General features: G+C 31.4%; 1 protein-coding gene across 17 annotated transcripts in view; it reads right to left on the bottom strand.

Moving 5' to 3' along the window:
* The window catches only part of LOC139488930 (multiple PDZ domain protein-like), a 160,649-nt gene that overhangs the window by 89,577 nt on the left and 50,764 nt on the right, over positions 1-20,308 (bottom strand). For 7 of the 17 annotated variants that reach the window (XM_071274963.1, XM_071274914.1, XM_071274928.1 and 4 more), the window contains 5 exons: positions 18,165-18,338; positions 8,681-9,070; positions 4,152-4,391; positions 2,037-2,732; positions 1,611-1,712 (listed from right to left, as the gene is read on the bottom strand). In XM_071274963.1, the coding sequence (XP_071131064.1) occupies positions 1,611-1,712; positions 2,037-2,732; positions 4,152-4,391; positions 8,681-9,070; positions 18,165-18,338 (1,602 nt within the window). The remainder of the gene's footprint in view (positions 1-1,610; positions 1,713-2,036; positions 2,733-4,151; positions 4,392-8,680; positions 9,071-18,164; positions 18,339-20,308) is intronic. The other 10 variants (XM_071274941.1, XM_071274948.1, XM_071274988.1 and 7 more) reach the window with 3 other exon arrangements.

Here is a 20,308-nt window from a genome sequence, read left to right as displayed (position 1 = left end):
TTTAATCCAGGTAATATTTGCCGTTAAACAAAGCAACATATAACTCATTAGATAATCTATGACTAAGAAACCAGTAGGCTATCAATTTAAAAAAATGTCCAACAACCAAAAAGAATAAAAAATAAACACATGCTCTTCAAGAAAAAATGGAAACATGGCAATGCTTATTAACATATTTTTTTTTTAAACGTCTTTAAATAAATTTACCTATTTTTCAATTTTGGATTAAAAATGTTGTTACCTTATGCTTATCTTTTGGAAATAATCAAACATTAGTCTTTCAAAAAGATTTCAATAAAAGGAGTATTTCAGCTTCAAAAGACTGTAAAATATTATACCCACTATTGAAAGGCAAAATAAATGAATAATTTTGTAAGAAAATAAACTGCACACTGGTAAATCAAGCCAATAAATCAATATTTTTCAAAACAAATACCTGTTATAGAATATTTCATTAATTTCAGAAAATTTCAATTACACTAAAGCTTTTAAGAATGACTGATTGATGAGAAAGCTGGTGTTTTTCATACTATTAAGTTACAGCACTAAATATACAAAACTCTGTTAATCATAATATTATTAAATTAATACATATGCTATGGTTACAGCCATGGAAATGACTTATAAAACTATAATTGTTAATTTTTTCTACTAACAAGCATAGATCCATATAAGTCCAGGTTCCCAGAAAATCTTAATTAATGAAAGTATATTTACAACCATAAACCACACAGGTGTTAGCCAATAAACTTGCATGTAGTGAATTCTATTTTTATTTTAGCTTTCAGCTGTTGAAATTCCTCAGATGGAACTTAAAGGTAAATCAAACCTTAGTAAAGACATTTTAACTATAAGCAGTGTCGATATTGACAAATTATGAATTTAAAGAAAACATTTGTAAATTTTTGACTGTTGCAAGAAAATTGGGTGACATGTATGGTTGGATGGTTTTCATTGTAGAGTTCCCAAATTTCATAAATGACTGGAATTTGCTTATTTTGCAATATAAAGGCTAAATTTGGATCAATGCTAAATAAATACAACAAATAAGTTTTAGTAAAACAAATAAGTTTTAGTAATACAAACAGTACCATGAAAAATTAATATTTTAGGACTACCAATATATAATCATACTGATAATTCTATACTTATGGTTAGAATTTAACAACAAAACAATGAGTCCTGATTTTTGGAAAAAATAATACTTTACAGAACGAAAAAATAAGTAATCAATATTATTCTTGTAAAAAAAAATAATGACTTTCAAATTCATATTTATTATATAATTTGTATAATAAAAGTTTGCTTGCTCAAAGAAAAAAGCAAGAGAGAGAAAAATAAACTAAATGACCCTACTTTTTAAGTTTGTAACAATAACACTAGAGGTTTAGTCATTAATGTGCAAGCTGTTTTTTTAAAGGAAAATATTCACAAAACAAATGTCAACATTTGTACATTTTGAACCTATAAATTAAAAGATAAAAATACTCTAATAACTCTATGAGTAAGTAAGAAATGTGAAAACGTAAAAAAATAAGAACACTATTGGTAGTCCTAACAATCAATGTGCATTCCTTCTACCAGTGAAGCAAGTTAAGGCAACATATTACCTTTGTCTTTAATTGCCGAATCCTGGGCGATACAGGTTTAGGTGGTATAGGGGGTGGAGATCGCATCAATGGCGACTCTTTACTTGGCGATTTCACAGATTGCTACGGAAATATCATATTTTCATCACATTAATATTCTATAGCATTATGAACAGCCACACTCAACAAAACATAGCAAAACTAAATTTGCCGAACATAATTTTACGAACCATACCCAAATGTTACTACAACAATTCAAGCAAACAAAGAAATAAAAAACAACATGATGCAGTTAAAACAATAAAAAATTAAAAAGCCACCATACAAGACATACCATCAAAAGCATAAAAACAAAATTTTTAAAAAATCAAATTAAAAAAAAAAATCTCCCTAAATATCATATTTAATTTGGTGTAAAAAATGTCAAATTCTTAAAAAAATAAATACCTCATCAGAAGAAATCTCAGATTCATTAATTTTCTCTTCTACTTGTTCAAACGCATTAGCAACCATGATTTCATTGATCAGGTTACTCTCCTCTCTAGGAGGTACAGGAGGTGCTGCAGCATCATCCATACCAAATTCTATGTCTCCTGAGATTGCCTCTTCATAAGAAGGCAATACTGGTGATGTATTTTCGTAATCTATCGGAGATTGAGCACGAGGAGACGCCTCAGCAGTAGGTTTTGGGCCAGTTTCCTTGGGCTCAGTTACTTCAGGAGAAGTATTGAGATAATCGGATATATAAGTTCTAGGATGAGGTTTTGGTGGTAAATGAGCTGGTTTTTCTGCATGCACATGTGTAGAATTGATTTCAGCAATAATTTGTTCATTTTCATAATTTATATATTTGTTCTTTGGGGGAATATTTGTTCGAGGGGAGACAACTGGTTTCAATTTCACTTGTTTTTCATCCTCAGAACTTTCATAAAAACTGTCTCTATTAGATTTATCTTCTTTTCCGGTAGTTGACGTTGATTCAGTTCTCTTAACGGAAGCATAAGTATATGAGTTCTCGTCCCCGATGATTTGTCGTTGTACGTTTTCGGCGGGATACCCAGCATGCTTTGCAGGGAAAGGTGCATTTGGGAAACCATAACCAACATCATAATTTGCAGCATGGGTGAATGGTAAAGTTGCATTCTGTCAAGGAATAAAAGACATGCAATAATAAGCATAAATCTATAAAACCATGCAATCCCACAAGCTTTATAATCAGACAAATTCTTTTAATGAATTCAAACTGTTCTTAATAAAAACAATAAAGCTTCAACTGCCACCCAGAAAAAAACTCAGCTAAAAGTATTTACTTAGAAAACAACTGAAAATATAAGCAAGCCGACTTAAAATGGCCTTATGCGATAAAGTAAAAAGATTTAGAAGCAAAAATAATCCATACATTAAAACATCACTTGTAATACTTTCAAATATATCATTAGACCCAACTTATAACATGCTAAGTAATATCTCTTGTGAACTATATGTTCAACTTGAGATACTCCGAGCAAAATTATAAAACATCAGCGTAAACATTGATTTGCAATTAATATCTATCATGGATTTGTCAGTTTTCTCATTGTGTAATTAATGAATACTTTGTACATAACATAGATTATTTGATACAATTATTAGCTCTGAACAGAAGACAATTTATCAATGTTATTAGCATTGACAATACCCATGTATTTTATAGTAAACCACAAAGGTATTATAATTCAATATCTTTAATGAAATTAATGCATAGAATTTTCACATGTGTGGCTGGTAACTCAGAAAGTCATCATTTCAAGTTACCAATGTGTAATTAAATAATCTTTTAGTGTATTGTGATGATGAAATTAATACAGCAACATACAAGGGGGGAAAAAATCTGTTTAGTGAATTATCTCCCCTTATTCATGTACTTAACCAAAGTTAATAGCTTATATAACACCATAAAAATAATATGTGAATTAAACTAAATTTGAAATGACAATCATATACTCTTCAATAATTTCTAATTCTTTTTTTGTCATATAAAATTTGGAGTTCTTTGTGGTGATCACAAATAAGTAAAGAATTACTGTAAACATTGAAATGTTCATATGCAGTTCAAGTAAACTGTGTGTCAAATATACCCCCAAAAATTGTATTTTAACCCTGCCACATTCTTCAGGTGTGTCCCAATTTGGGAGCCTGTTATTCAATGGTTGTCCTTAGTTTATATTTGTCCTATTTATTTATTGTAAAATCCATTGTAATAAATTAAGTTTTCTCATTTGAATTTTCTCACCTTTTTTTCCTGTTTGGCCGAGTACACTTTAAGGGATTTGTTCATTGTTGAAGGACAATTGTTAGTCAGTGACCTATTACTTCTTACACAAAGGTCATTTTAACTCTGGTTGATAGTTGTCACATTGGCAATCACCTGACTTTTATATTTAGAATGCAATAATGAAGTGTAAATTTAGTGTCAATACACAAATGTAACCCTGAAAAGTTTAAGCATTGAAATCAAGAAAATAACAACCCATTAAAATATCTACAATCATAATCTATAACTTAATTTTGATGATGCTATACCTGATTCTGTCCAGGGAAACCACTAGGAAATGGCAAGGGTTTGGCCACACCTATCCTCACAGTTCCCTGAGGTGCACCTTTCAATGCCTGAACAGCTTCGTCTAGTGTAGCATTCTCCAAGTTATTCTCGTTGACAAACATTAATCGGTCACCTGGAACCAGGCGGCCATCTTGTTGAGCAACACCATGAGGTACCAGACTTTTGATTACTATCACAGTTTCACCAGGGTTTACTGGATCCTACAAAATATTAGACAGAGTGAAAACTAGTGTATTTAATAGGATCTATGTTGATAATTTCTCTTCTCTAAAGGAGAGTGAAAACTTGTGTATTTAATATGATCTATGTTGATAATTTCTCTTCTCTAAAGGAGAGTGAAAACTTGTGTATTTAATATGATCTACCGTATGTTGATAATTTCTCTTCTCTAAAGGAGAGAAGCTTTTCATTTTTGTTGAGCCTTCAACCTATTGAAATAGCGAGACAAAGCAATCCTACAATCCCTCGTCACCGTTGGCGGCGTCCACAAGAATTCCCTCTGTGGTTAAAGTTTTTGAATTTTTAAAACTTTGCTAAACTATGCTGGATTACTACCAAACTTGGACAGAAGCTTGATTATGATCATAAGATAGTATCCAGAAGTAAATTTGGTAAAAATAAAATGCATGTTTTCTGTATTTTACTTATAAATGGACTTAGTTTTTCTGTCGGAAATATTACATTCACTCTGTGGTTAAAGTTTTTAAAATTCTAATAACTTTCTTAAACTATCCTGGATTTGTACCAAACTTGGACAGAAGCTTATTTATTATCAAAAGCTAGTATCAAGAAGGAAATTTTGTTAAAAATTTGAACCTGTTTATCCATATTTTACTTATAAATGGACTTATATTTTTCTTCTAGTTAACATTACATACAGTCTGCAGTTAAATATGTTAAAATGTTTTAAAACATTTATTAGATTCATAAACTATTCTGTGTTGTATATGTTACAGTAATTCCTTTTTTTTTTTTATAGAAACAAAGCTTTTTAATCCTTCATTTCATCTGGGTTTAAAGGTTGTATATACCTTAAAACTTAACTAATATGGTACCCCATGGCCATCCAAACATAAATTGACAAGATTCCAAATGAACAATTGGTCTTTCAGTAGAGGTATTCTGGTCATGATATTTTTGAAAACTTGTACAACTTGAGCTAAGCATGATTTGCATTAGATTGAACCTCAAAAATCCAGACAACCCATTTTTGATTATTTACTAAAAAATAAATTAAGTTTCTCAAGAAGTAACCTCATAAATCCAGACAACCCATTTTTGATTATTTACTAAAAAATAAATAAAGTTTCTCAAGAAGTAACCTCATAAATCCAGACAACCCATTTTTGATTATTTACTAAAAAATAAATAAAGTTTCTCAAGAAGTAACCTCATAAATCCAGACAACCCATTTTTGATTATTTACTAAAAAATAGATAAAGTTTCTCAAGAAGTAACCTCATAAATCCAGACAACCCATTTTTGATTATTTACTAAAAAATAAATTAAGTTTCTCAAGAAGTAACCTCATAAATCCAGACAACCCATTTTTGATTATTTACTAAAAAATAAATTAAGTTTCTCAAGAAGTAACCTCATAAATCCAGACAACCCATTTTTGATTATTTACTAAAAAATAAATAAAGTTTCTCAAGAAGTAACCTCATAAATCCAGACAACCCATTTTTGATTATTTACTAAAAAATAAATAAAGTTTCTCAAGAAGTAACCTCATAAATCCAGACAACCCATTTTTGATTATTTACTAAAAAATAGATAAAGTTTCTCAAGAAGTAACCTCATAAATCCAGACAACCCATTTTTGATTATTTACTAAAAAATAAATTAAGTTTCTCAAGAAGTAACCTCATAAATCCAGACAACCCATTTTTGATTATTTACTAAAAAATAAATTAAGTTTCTCAAGAAGTAACCTCATAAATCCAGACAACCCATTTTTGATTATTTACTAAAAAATAAATAAAGTTTCTCAAGAAGTAACCTCATAAATCCAGACAACCCATTTTTGATTATTTACTAAAAAATAAATAAAGTTTCTCAAGAAGTAACCTCATAAATCCAGACAACCCATTTTTGATTATTTACTAAAAAATAAATAAAGTTTCTCAAGAAGTAACCTCATAAATCCAGACAACCCATTTTTGATTATTTACTAAAAAATAAATAAAGTTTCTCAAGAAGTAACCTCATAAATCCAGACAACCCATTTTTGATTATTTACTAAAAAATAAATAAAGTTTCTCAAGAAGTAACCTCATAAATCCAGACAACCCATTTTTGATTATTTATTAAAAAATAAATTAAGTTTCTCAAGAAGTAACCTCTTCTGTGATCAGGTCAAAGGCAGGTCAAACATACTGATGCTTATTAAGGATCTTAATTTTCAATATTGTTTACTAAGAGTTACCTTCAAATATATTTCACTATTAACAGAAGGAAAACTATAAAATAACTATTGCTTTGTCTTGTATCCTGTATGTTAAATCTATTCTTAGAAAGATTTTCATGTTAATTGATCAGCAGCAATTTTAGGGAGCAATTTGAAACAGATACTCTAAGGTGGACTGAAACCAGCTTGGTCTTTGTTGGCCCTTTAGTTTCAGGATAGTTGTTTTAAACAAAAGAATGGGTTTAGCAGTCGATGGACAACAGATGGAAGACAGACACTAAGTGATTGGAATAGGGCACTATGGCCCTTTGGTGATTTCTCATGATGAGGGCCTCAGGGAAGATTAGTTATATAGCTAACTGTGTAACCCTCTTAAAATAAAGTATTGTTGTTGTTGTTGTTGATGTTTAGTGTAAGTGAGTTAAAATACCAATTCATTATTGTTGAAACTACCATTAATCAGGTTGAACTCAATATGAAGTAAAGCTGCATGAAAACAGTAGTTTCAAAAAAACAATACTGATTTTAACAATTGTTTAAGTATTTCTACATTAAATTCAATCTGAATGGACAAACATAAGAATTTTATCCTTATTTCAAAATAAAGAAACTGAAGAAGGCCAATGGCTGAAACATCTTACATAATGGTTTATTAATACAATAAAAATAAGAATTTTATTCAATATGTATACTGTTTGGGTTGTAAAATTGATTTAAAGTTTTAATATCTATGAAATCCAGAAAGTAAAACCCCCATGACTAAAAGTACTATGACATATATAGCATAATTGTTAAATCCCTAAAATTAATCAAATAAACAAAGAATATTGCATGTTTCCTAATCTAACACTATCCATGAATTGATTGTAGTTTTAATTATTCCGACCACATATTCTGGTTTGCATGATTAACTTCCCTACAGAAAATATTCTTTACTTCTAAGAAAAGAATTATTTGCACTTGAAAACATACTGTTGCAGTAATTTTATACAATCAATTCAGATGCTATTCTATACATAGTCAAATCATGAGTTGGTTCTAATGGACAAAAACAAGACTGCGATATTCGACAGGGAATTCCGATAGAAAACTTCCTGCATATTAAATAACTTAAATTTAATTTACATTGCAGTGTAATAACATTGCTCCATGTAAACAGAATGCCCTTCATTTAAAACTGTAATAAAATATTGACGTGATTCTTATTTTAATCACATTTCGACTTAAATTTTGATGAGCTTGCATAAAATCATTTGAATCAATGCATTTGTAAATGCATGGAGTAATTGTTAATTTTTATAATGATTTTCATCTGCACAGAAGTTTTCACAATGGTATTTAACGACAGTTTGACATGTAACGTCATCAGGAAGATTGCAGACAAATTCAATATACAGAAACTGACACTTTATACAGAACTATAAAACTGAGCTGAAATATGTAAATTCTTCCTGTAATTCCATTTCGAAGGCATACTAAATTACCAAACTGAAAGTCAGCTCAGCTACGAGTCAACATTATTTGTTTCCCTGTCAATCACCTTAAAATGACTTTTAATATGAGACAAACATCAGCTAACTATAAATAATTTGCACAGGTCATTTCTCTTTTTTAATTAAATCAACAGCCTCAGTGGTTTTGTTTTCTCGAGGTTGAGAGGTCATGGGTTCTATGCCTGGACAGTTAACTGAGATTTTTTAATCAATATTTGCTGCTTCTCACACCAAGCACACAGAATTAAAGACTGTTCAGCTCGGAGTCAGTCAAAATCCAGAAAAGGTTGAAATTATCTACTGAAAATCATTACCTAGTGAACTAGCAAGTAAAATATTGTGTTGCTTAAGGTAAAAGCAGTGTGTATTTAGATGCTTATATCATTAGCCATTTGGACATTAAGCAGCCATAAATCAGTCAATCTTTTTTTAGATTCTTCTATCCATTTTGTTTGTAATTACATAATAGTAAAGTTTTGTAAATCTGCTAATTATTCAACTGTGAAAATTTCAAATGAAAAGAACAAAGGGTAAAATTTATGACACTAATACAAGTATACAAGTTAACCTGATTTTGATCCTGTACCTGATAATCCAAAATACTAAATCCTAATCCTTTATCTCCTTTCTTTAATTCTATCACGACTGGTTCACTACTCCACATGGCAAAGTTTGACAGCGGTTCTAAAGACCGAGATTTCATTTTGTTTAGAGAGTTTTGTACAGTACTATTTTCAACAGCAGACGCCAGGGCCATTTCTGATTTGGCTTTGACAAGGCGTTCTGTTGCAAATCCCATTTCGTTGACACCAGGATTGAGTTCTGAACTAAAAAATTGTCCATCTTGTTGTGCATAGATTTCGTTGTTTGGTTGCTGAACACGTCGTGCACAAACAAGGCGCACATGTTGAGGAAGTTCCTTTAGAATACCAACCACTTCTTTGTGGTTAAGTCCAAGTAACCTTTTCCCATTGACCTACAAAATAAAATTTATAACATAAGTTATTTTTTAACTAACAACATGACATGTTTAATATGCCTAAAAACAGTAACCTAGTAACATTATAAAACCAAGACAGACATCTAAAGATCTACATACAGTTTCCAATTACTAGAAAGTGTCTAAATCAAATGTCACACTCTTTTAAAAAGCGCCCAAAATCTAGACTAATGAAGAAGCTAACAGACAACCAGAAATCTGCCAGCATAATCTGATACCTTAATTGACAAGAAACCCGGATAAGAACATGATGAACATGTTAGTTTGTTTCATAATAAATCTTAACAGTCTGTAATACGGTAATTTCAAACAGAATGCTTAAGATGTATCTCCAGTCCATATCAACAACATAAACATGTCTTGAGAGAAATAGTTACACAACCTTTATGGTGAGTAACTTAATTACTAATTACTGTTTAGATAAGTGTGGAAAAAATTCTGTTTACTGATGGGAAAAGCTGAAAAATTTAAGTTTTCCAATGAGATGACATCTTAAAATTTCAAAAGAGAAAACAGCTGGATCTGAATAGCAAGACGGACAGCCACACATTTTCTTTGTAGCCATGATAACAAACATAATGTTCCATCAGATTGAAACGTTCCAACTAAGGATATAATAGCAGCAGACAAAACAGGATAGACAATGACATTTGTTGATTTATATCTTAATCAGCTAGAAGCCATTGAAACTGGCACCAACTGTACTTTCCTGATCTTTAATCGTAATTGAAGTCTTTTGTATGAGACAATTCATCATGCAACATACCCATTAATCTATCCGAATAAAATACTTTTTTTTAACTTATTATCTAGGGCTCTTTCTCTATCATATAACAACCCTATGCTTGGTTTAATCTATTCCAAGTAAGAGTTGTTTTTCTTAACCTTCACTCTGTCAGAATCGTTTAAAGTTTTCATCCATTTCCTGCCGTTACATAACCTTGTCAGAGTCAATTAAAACCGGAGATTACTCTATACGTAATGATGAATGTCCTGTCTAACCTCCAATCAATAGGCAGTCGCTACCGCTTATACAACAGATACAATAATGATTGTCACATGTCTTCTATTGTCTTTTGATCTATAATTGAATTCTATAATTAATGTTTTGACCTACAATTAAAAGCTAATTAAGTTGACAGACATAAAATCGGCTAATCACACCATGGTACTATAACCATTTAGTATAAGTATACTGTTCATTGATTAGCCTACTAGTCTTTTTTGTGTGTTTTTTCTCAGTTTAAAATTTACAAAATAAAAATAGCCATCACAAAATCTAACCAGATGCTCCGCAGGGCGTAGCTTTATACGACCGCAGAGGTTGAACCCTGAACAGTTGGGGCAAGTATGGACACAACATTCAAGCTGGATTCAGCTCTAAATTTGGATTGTGATTAAATAGTTGACACAGCATAGGTTTCTGACACAGAATGAATGTGTTCTAATGAACTTAAAATTTTTGTTTTCTCTTAGAGCAATTCACTATGTTGTTGAATATTAATCCTCTCAAAAAAATGTTTGAAGAAATTTTCTTTTTTATTTATGAAATTTCAAATGAGAAAAATTGAACCCAATTTTTTTAATCACATTCCCCTTTCCCTTATTCCAAAACTAATCTCAATTAAAATTTCTAATGGAGTTTGCAACAATAACTACTCATTTAAATACATCATAAAATATTAAGATGTAAAAAAACTGCTTGTTATCACTGAATGGTAAAGATTATTTTAATTTATCAGTTGGTAGTAAAAAGTGAATATACATTGTATATTGTATATAACAAAGATTTAAGTTGATTCTGGACAAAGAAAGATAACTCCAATTAAAAAAAATCTTGCTATTGCACAATATTTTGCAATTAGATATTTCTTGCTTACTATTCTGGACAAAGAAAGATAACTCTAATTAAAAAAAAATTTGCTATTTCACAATATTGTGCAATTAGATATTTCTTGCCATTGCGCAATACTGTGCAATTGAAAAGACTTGCTATTGCACAATACTTAATATAATAATTTTGGATCCTGATTTGGACCAACTTGAAAACTGGGCCCATAATAAAAAATCTAAGTACATTTTTGGATTCAGCATATCAAAGAACCCCAAGATTTCAATTTTTGTTAAAATCAGACTAAGTTTAATTTTGGACCCTTTGGACTTTAGTGTAGACCAATTTGAAAACAGGACCAAAAATGAAGAATCTACATACACAGTAAGATTTGGTATATCAAAGAACCCCATTTATTCAATTTTTGATGAAATCAAACAAAGTTTAATTTTGGACCCCGATTTGGACCAACTTGAAAACTGGGCCAATAATCAAGAATCTAAGTACATTTTTAGATTCAGCATATCAAAGAACCTAACTGATTTATTTTTTGTCAAAATCAAACTAAGTTTAATTTTGGACCCTTTGGACCTTAATGTAGACCAATTTGAAAAGGGGACCAAAGGTTAAGAATCTACATACACAGTCATGACAGTTAGATTCGGCATTTCAAAGAACCCCAATTATTCAATTTTGATGAAATCAAACAAAGTTTAATTTTGGACCCTTTGGGCCCCTTATTCTGTTGGGACCAAAACTCCCAAAATCAATACCAACCTTCCTTTTATGGTCATAAACCTTGTGTTTAAATTTCATAGATTTCTATTTACTTATACTAACGTTATGGTGCGAAAACCAAGAAAAATGCTTATTTGGGTCCCTTTTTGGCCCCTAATTCCTAAACTGTTGGGACCTAAACTCCCAAAATCAATACCAACCTTCCTTTTGTAGTCATTAACATTGTGTTTAAATTTCATTGATTTCTATTTACTTAAACTAAAGTTATTGTGTGAAAACCAAGAATAATGCTTATTTGGGCCCTTTTTTGGCCCCTAATTCCTAAACTGTTGAAACCAAAACTCCCAAAATCAATCCCAACCGTTCTTTTGTGGTCATAAACCTTGTGTCAAAATTTCATAGATTTCTATTAACTTAAACTAAAGTTATAGTGCGAAAACCAAGAAAATGCTTATTTGGGCCCTTTTTGGCCCCTAATTCCTAAATTGTTGGGACCAAAACTCCCAAAATCAATACCAACCTTCCTTTTGTGGTCATAAACCTTGTGTTAAAATTTCATAGATTTCCATTCACTTTTACTAAAGTTAGAGTGCGAAAACTAAAAGTATTCGGACGCAGGACGACGACGACGACGACGACGACGACGACGCCGACGCCGACGCCAACGTGATAGCAATATACGACGAAAAATTTTTCAAATTTTGCGGTCGTATAAAAATTTGTTTAAAAGCAGCATTATGCACACAGTTTCTGTATAATTTAAGTACCAAATATAATAAATCATTCATATATTAATCAATTAGAGAAAGGCTTTCCAAGAGACTGGTTAAATACTTCATTACAGGAAATTTTAAAAAAAATTATACATGTACATGTATAATTTTTAATTCAGAATGAAATTGAGGTAGCTGTTGGTTTTAATCCATGCATGATAATGTTAATCCTTGAATACATTAATATTATATCATGTTATATGTTCAATTTTGTTCATGATTATTTAAAAGATAATAAGTACAAAGTTTTTCTGTTGAACTGTTTGCACTTTCTTCTACCTGGTAAAATACCATTTAAAGGGGTTTTACCATATTTCAAATTGTCATTAATGAAATAAAATTGTATTCACATGTTTCTTCAATGTCCTTTATTAGTTTCTGGAGTTAAGGAAAAAATTCAAAAGAATGTGTCCATAGTACACGGATGCCCTTCTCGCACTATTATTTTCTATTATCATTGGACAGTGAAATCAGGGTCAAAACTCTGATTTGGCATTTAAATTAGAAAGATCATATCATAGGGAACATGTGTACTAAGTTTCAAGTTGATCAAACTGACAATTTAAAAACCAGGAAGACATTCCCTAAAAGATACTTATATCAATCAAGGGTAAAACATTATGCGGTTTGGGGGAGGGCATAAATAATGGTAAGAAAACATTTAAATAACCATATAAGCTGGATGATATATAGAATGGATTAATAAATGAGTCTTTTATAAATACTTTTTTACTTCATTGTTGATTGTGATATATTTTAGATGTACAAATATAATGTTGCTTACCACAAGACAACAGGGACCCTTCCCTGGAAGACTGAACTAATGAAGTAAATTATAAACAGTTTTAAGCAATATGTTGTTGAATTATAATTTTTAAAACGTCCGAGATATGCATTATAAGTGTGCATGTGTAAACCAGTTGCTCCGCAGGGTGCAGCTTTATATGACCGCAGTTGTTGAACCTTGAACGGTTGGGGCAAATTTGGTCACAATATTCAAGCTTGAGACTGTCTGAATTTGGATTGTGATTTAAAGTTTTGACATAATAAAGGTTTTTGTCACAAAATAAATGTGGTCAAAGATCTAAAAAATTTATTGCATAATACTGTGCAATTGAAGATTTCTTCTTGAAACTTTTCAAAATTCAAAATTTCGAAAATTTTGAAAACTAGAGGCTCTAAAGAGCCTGTGTCGCTCACCTTGGTCTATGTGCATATTAAACAAAGGACACAAATGGATTCATGACAAAATTGTATTTTGGTGATGGTGATGTGTTTGAAGTTCTTACTTTACTGAACGATTTTGCTTCTTACAATTATATCTATAATGAACTTTGCCCATTAGTAACAGAGAACTATATTTGGTAAAAATTTACATATATTTACCAAATTAATGAAAATTGTTAAAAATTGACTATAAAGGGCAATAACTCCTTAAGGGGTCAATTGACCATTTAGGTCATGTTGACTTATTTGTAGATCTTACTTTGCTGAACATTATTGCTGTTTACAGTTTATCGCTATCTATAATAGTATTCAAGATAACCAAAAACGGCAAAATTTCTTTAAAAATTACCAATTGGAGGGCAGCAACCCAACAACCAGTTGTCCAATTCATCTGAAAAATTCAGGGCAGATAGACATTGACTTGAATAACAATTTAACTTTCTTGTCAGATTTGCTCTAGATGCTTTGAATTCATAGTTATAAGTCAAAAACTGCATTTTACCCCTATGTTCTATTTTTAGCCGTGGCGGCCATCTTGGTTGAATGGCCAGGTCATCGGACACATTTTTCAAACTAGATACCCCAAAGATGATTGTGGCCTAGTAGTTTCAGTGGAGATTTTGTAAAAGATTACTTAGATTTATGAAAAATGGTTAAAGATTGACTATAAAGGGCAATAACTCCTAAAGGGGTCAACTGACCATTTTGGTCATGTTGACTTATTTGTAGATCTTACTTGGCTGAACATTATTGCTGCTTACAATTTATCTCTATCTATAATAATATTCAAGATAATAACCAAAAACAGCAAAATTTCCTCAAAATTACCAATTCAGGGGCAGCAACCCAACAACCGATTGACCGATTCATCTGAAAATTTCAGGGCAGATAGATCTTGACCTGATAAACATTTTTATCCCATGTCAGATTTCCTCAAAATGCTTTGGTTTTTGAGTTATAAGCCAAAAACTGCATTTTACCCCTATGTTCTATTTTTAGCGGTGGCGGCCATCTTGGATGGTTGACCAGGTCACGCCACACATTTTTTAAACTAGATACCCTAAAGATGATTTTGGCCAAGTTTGGATTAATTTGGCCCAGTAGTTTCAGAGGAGAAGATTTTTGTAAAAGATTAATTTAATTTATGAAAAATGGTTAAAATTGACTATAAAGGGCAATAACTCCTAAACGGGTCAACTGACCATTTTGGTCATGTTGACTTATTTGTAGATCTTACTTTGCTTAACATTATTGCTGTTTACAGTTTATATCTATCTATAATAATATTCAAGATAATAACCAAAAACAGCAAAATTTCCTCAAAATTTCCAATTCAGGGGCAGCAACCCAACAACCGATTGACTGATTCATCTGAAAATTTCAGGGCAGATAGATCTTGACCTGATAAACATTTTTATCCCGTCAGATTTCCTCAAAATGCTTTGGTTTTTGAGTTATAAGCCAAAAACTACATTTTACCCCTTTGTTCTATTTTTAGCCGTGGTGGCCATCTTGGTTGGTTGACCAGGTCACGCCACACATTTTTAAAACTAAATACCCCAAAGATGATTGTGGCCAAGTTTGGATTAATTTGGCCCAGTAGTTTCAGAGGAGAAGATTTTTGTAAAAGATTACTTTAATTAACGAAAAATGGTTAAAAATTGACTATAAAGGGCAATAACTCCTAAACGGGTCAACTGACCATTTTGGTCATGTTGACTTATTTGTAGATCTTACTTTGCTGAACATTATTGCTGTTTACAGTTTATCTCTATCTATAATAATATTCAAGATAATAACCAAAAACAGCAAAATTTCCTCAAAATTACCAATTCAGGGGCAGCAACCCAACAACCGATTGACCGATTCATCTGAAAATTTCAGGGCAGATAGATCTTGACCTGATAAACATTTTTATCCCATGTCAGATTTCCTCAAAATGCTTTGGTTTTTGAGTTATAAGCCAAAAACTGCATTTTACCCCTATGTTCTATTTTTAGCGGTGGCGGCCATCTTGGATGGTTGACCAGGTCACGCCACACATTTTTTAAACTAGATACCCTAAAGATGATTTTGGCCAAGTTTGGATTAATTTGGCCCAGTAGTTTCAGAGGAGAAGATTTTTGTAAAAGATTAATTTAATTTATGAAAAATGGTTAAAATTGACTATAAAGGGCAATAACTCCTAAACGGGTCAACTGACCATTTTGGTCATGTTGACTTATTTGTAGATCTTACTTTGCTGAACATTATTGCTGTTTACAGTTTATATCTATCTATAATAATATTCAAGATAATAACCAAAAACAGCAAAATTTCCTCAAAATTTCCAATTCAGGGGCAGCAACCCAACAACCGATTGACTGATTCATCTGAAAATTTCAGGGCAGATAGATCTTGACCTGATAAACATTTTTATCCCGTCAGATTTCCTCAAAATGCTTTGGTTTTTGAGTTATAAGCCAAAAACTACATTTTACCCCTTTGTTCTATTTTTAGCCGTGGTGGCCATCTTGGTTGGTTGACCAGGTCACGCCACACATTTTTAAAACTAAATACCCCAAAGATGATTGTGGCCAAGTTTGGATTAATTTGGCCCAGTAGTTTCAGAGGAGAAGATTTTTGTAAAAGATTACTTTAATTAACGAAAAATGGTTAAAAATTGACTATAAAGGGCAATAACTCCTAAACGGGTCAACTGACCATTTTGGTCATGTTGACTTATTTGTAGATCTTACTTTGCTGAACATTATTGCTGTTTACAGTTTATCTCTATCTATAATAATATTCAAGATAATAACCAAAAACAGCAAAATTTCCTCAAAATTACCAATTCAGGGGCAGCAACCCAACAACCGATTGACCGATTCATCTGAAAATTTCAGGGCAGATATATCTTGACCTGATAAACATTTTTACCCCATGTCAGATTTGCTCTAAATGCTTTGGTTTTTGAGTTATAAGCCAAAAACTGCATTTTACCCCTATGTTCTATTTTTAGCCGTGGCGGCCATCTTGGTTGGTTGACCGGGTCACGCCACACATTTTTTAAACTAGATACCCCAATGATGATTGTGGCCAGGTGTGGTTTGATTTGGCCCAGTAGTTTCAGAGGAGAAGATTTTTGTAAAAGTTAACGACGACGGACGACGACGACGACGGACGACGGACGACGACGGACGACGGACGCCAAGTGATGAGAAAAGCTCACTTGGCCCTTCGGGCCAGGTGAGCTAAAAAAGGAATCCCTTAAAAAAATTGTAAACAAAAATCCCCCCCCCCCCCCCAACTTATTAAAATCCCACTTTAAGCAATAACCCTTAAAATCAATCCCATCCTTTCCTTTGTAGTATGGAACCTTGTAGTACAATTTCAGAGAGATCCATACACTTAAACACAAGTTATTGTTTGGAAACTAGAAACATGCTTCTTTTTTGCCCTTTTTTGGCCCCTAATTTCTACATATTTTGGGCAATTAATCCAAAGCTTGATCTCAGCCTCCCTTTTGTTCTATGAAACATTGTGGTACAATTTTAGAGAGATCCATACAATTACACAAAAGTTATTGTCTTGAAACTAGAAAAATACTTGTTTTTGGCCCCTTTTTGGTCCTGTATTCCTAAACTTTGGACCCATAACCTCATAAATGAATTCAAACCTTCTACTTGTGGTTTTAAACATTGTGGTACAATTTCAGAGCAATTGAAATACTAATACACAAGTTATTATCCTTAAACTAGAAAAATGCTTGTTTTGGACCCCTTTTGAGGCCCCTAATTCTTAAATGGTTGGGACCATCATCTCCAAAATAGATCCCAAAGGCAACCTTTCTTTTGTGGTATTGAACTTTCTGAAAATATTTAATAAAGATCTATTCACTTAAACTAAAGTTATTGTCCGGAAACCAATGTGTCTTCGAACTACGCAGACGAAGACGCAGACAACATCAGTCCAATATACAACCCCAAATTTGTTTTTGTGGTCGTATAAAAATCACATATTTTAACAATTGCTGATGGTGACCACAGAAAACAATATGCCAGCCTAGTTTAAGCCACTTCCTTTATAGGTGAGACATAAATTAAGAACTGAATGTGGCAACATCCAAATCATGTGTGTTAACCTATTCTGGGGTAATAAAATATTTTTTTCTGCTGAATGACTAAGGGACAATATAAGTTTTGATGATAGGTCTGTTGTCATACATTACTCATTACAGATTTGTGTCTTTGATTATAGAGAAAAGTACACCAGCCAAATAGGGAGAAACAGAATATATACATGTAGTCTGCATTCCTGATTATTTTGGGAAATAACCATACACCAAACATGTCATAGAACATGTCTTTTTCTGTCTTTCTTCATCTTGGAAGTCTAGAAATCAGCCTTTGAAGCAATACCAAGATAGCCCCTAGTTTCAACTAAGAAGCACTCTTGGATTTTCAATAAAAAAAAAAAGATCATTAGATGGGATTAATTCAAGGAATATGAATATACGTACTTCTAATAATTCATCTCCACTTTTAAGTCGACCATTTATTCCCACTGGACCATCATGTAGGATGGACCTAATGTAGTGATGAGGCCGGACTTCTACACCATTCTCCACATCAACAGTCCCTTCTAAACTAATACCTAATCCTCCTCCTTCACGAAATTTGGAAAGTTGTGAAACCTGGAAATAGAAGCACAAATTATTTAACTATATGATAAGAAAAAGAACATGTGTAACAGCTATAAAATTAGTAAAATAAAGCTAACTATTTATTACAACCGTGACTAAACTCCATTATTTTCCCCCCAATTTAAATCATATAGGTCCTCAATACATTTTGTATTTAAAATTTTACTTAGTTATTATTTAAGGGATTAAAAATTGATACTTTTCTGTAAGTGCTATGAGAGTCAAACACATGCGTATCCTTTGCAGAGATTCTTGCCAAAAACAAATAGTATTTAGATATTTTTTAATATAGCTTAAGGTTTCATACCTTCCCCCTTAATCTTCCATTAGCTTTATTGTGACAACACAGGGAGATCAAGAAGTTGAGAATAAGTCATCCTTTAAGGTTTTAATCATATTAAGCTAAGCTGTCTTATTATAGCTATATTTCATCATTTTCCCTTTAAGTCAATTAAGCTTACAAATAGTTCTATCAAAACTATTTTTTGCTAATGAACCCTAGCATTTATAAACAAAACCCTTTATTTATCATTTTGAAAAAAGCTTCTATGTTATTAACTTGTCCTTGGATGAAATTTAAATTTCAGGCAAAATTTCTGGATTTTATTCAGTATAATTTGAAATTTCTTAACAATAGTTTAGGCTTTAGAATATTACTACATTTTATTGTTCCTGGAAGATTTAACCACCCACACTCATCCATTGCTTTTCAATATATTTCAGCTTTAATACCAGTAATTTTCAAAGCATCGGTTACTATAAACTAATGCATTTATCAAATCTCAGCATAAAAATATTCAAAATCAATAAATATATAATTCAGATAGGGAAACAGTTATTAAATGTCTGTAGTCGTCCATGGAATATTATTGTCCCGTTTCCTTATCAGACAAATCTATTTAACTGATGTATCCTGATTTACTACAAATACTCATTTGTCAGAAATATTGTCCTATAAAAATCAGTTTATGTTCATGTCTGGTTGAATGTGAAAATTATTTCATTTCAACCTTCAGTCCGTGATTTGTGTATTCTTCTATGCTCATATTTCTTAAAATCAAGGTTAAATCTTCGCATAGAAACTTCGCAATATATATTTTTATAGTGATTATTGAAAGTCTCTACATAAACAGAACATATCATAGCTTTCTGAGATTGCTGAGATAGAAAGGGTTCAAAACTTAGAGCAGTCAGAAATCTTCAATTGTACCAGAATATACCATAAAAAGTTCAGCAAGATTGAAGATATAGTTAAGCGAAAGAAGTAAATTTTGTTTTTCATAATTTTAATAATGTGTACTTTACTACTAGAGTTTTTCTATACCTCATGAGATTTTATATGAATTAACATTTTGCAGCTTTTTTCAAAAATGAGTTATGTTAAATTACACCCATACTCATTCTAATGCTAACTTTTAATTTCATGAGCAGCTGTTAAAAAAAATCATAAATCGAAGCTAAATTGCTTATAAAAACTGAGCAAAAGCTAGTCACCTAACAAGTCAAATAACAAAAATCCCAAAATCCAGACAAAATTCAAAACAGAAAGTCTCTCATTAAATTGCAAAATCATAAGATGAAACTCATCAAACAAACAGAAAACAACTGTCATATTCCTGACTATTAAGCTGTTTAATCTGAACTTTAATAATCAATTTCAACACATGTTTAAATAGATGTAGATAAAATTCAAATTGAAAAGAAAAAAAGTACAACCTGAATAATTTTTGTGTAAATGTTTTAGAAAAGATATCTGCACGTGTATTGTTTCTTATGTATTAAAATGAGTTTGTACTAAATCTCTATCAGATTAGTAAAAAAGATAGTCTGCAACCACTGGAACTAAATGCTAATTTCAGCATTATAAAACCTTGCCTAAATCCAATAAAGCACTTCAGACTGGTGACATAAGATTTGTCAAGTACTATATGATCAATCTATATGTGTCTAATTCAATATAT

Source organism: Mytilus edulis, chromosome 1, assembly GCF_963676685.1.
Source record: "Mytilus edulis chromosome 1, xbMytEdul2.2, whole genome shotgun sequence".
Classification (NCBI taxonomy): domain Eukaryota; kingdom Metazoa; phylum Mollusca; class Bivalvia; order Mytilida; family Mytilidae; genus Mytilus; species Mytilus edulis.
The sequence above is the reverse complement of the archived record's forward strand: the minus strand, read 5'-3'. Positions and strand labels throughout refer to the sequence as shown.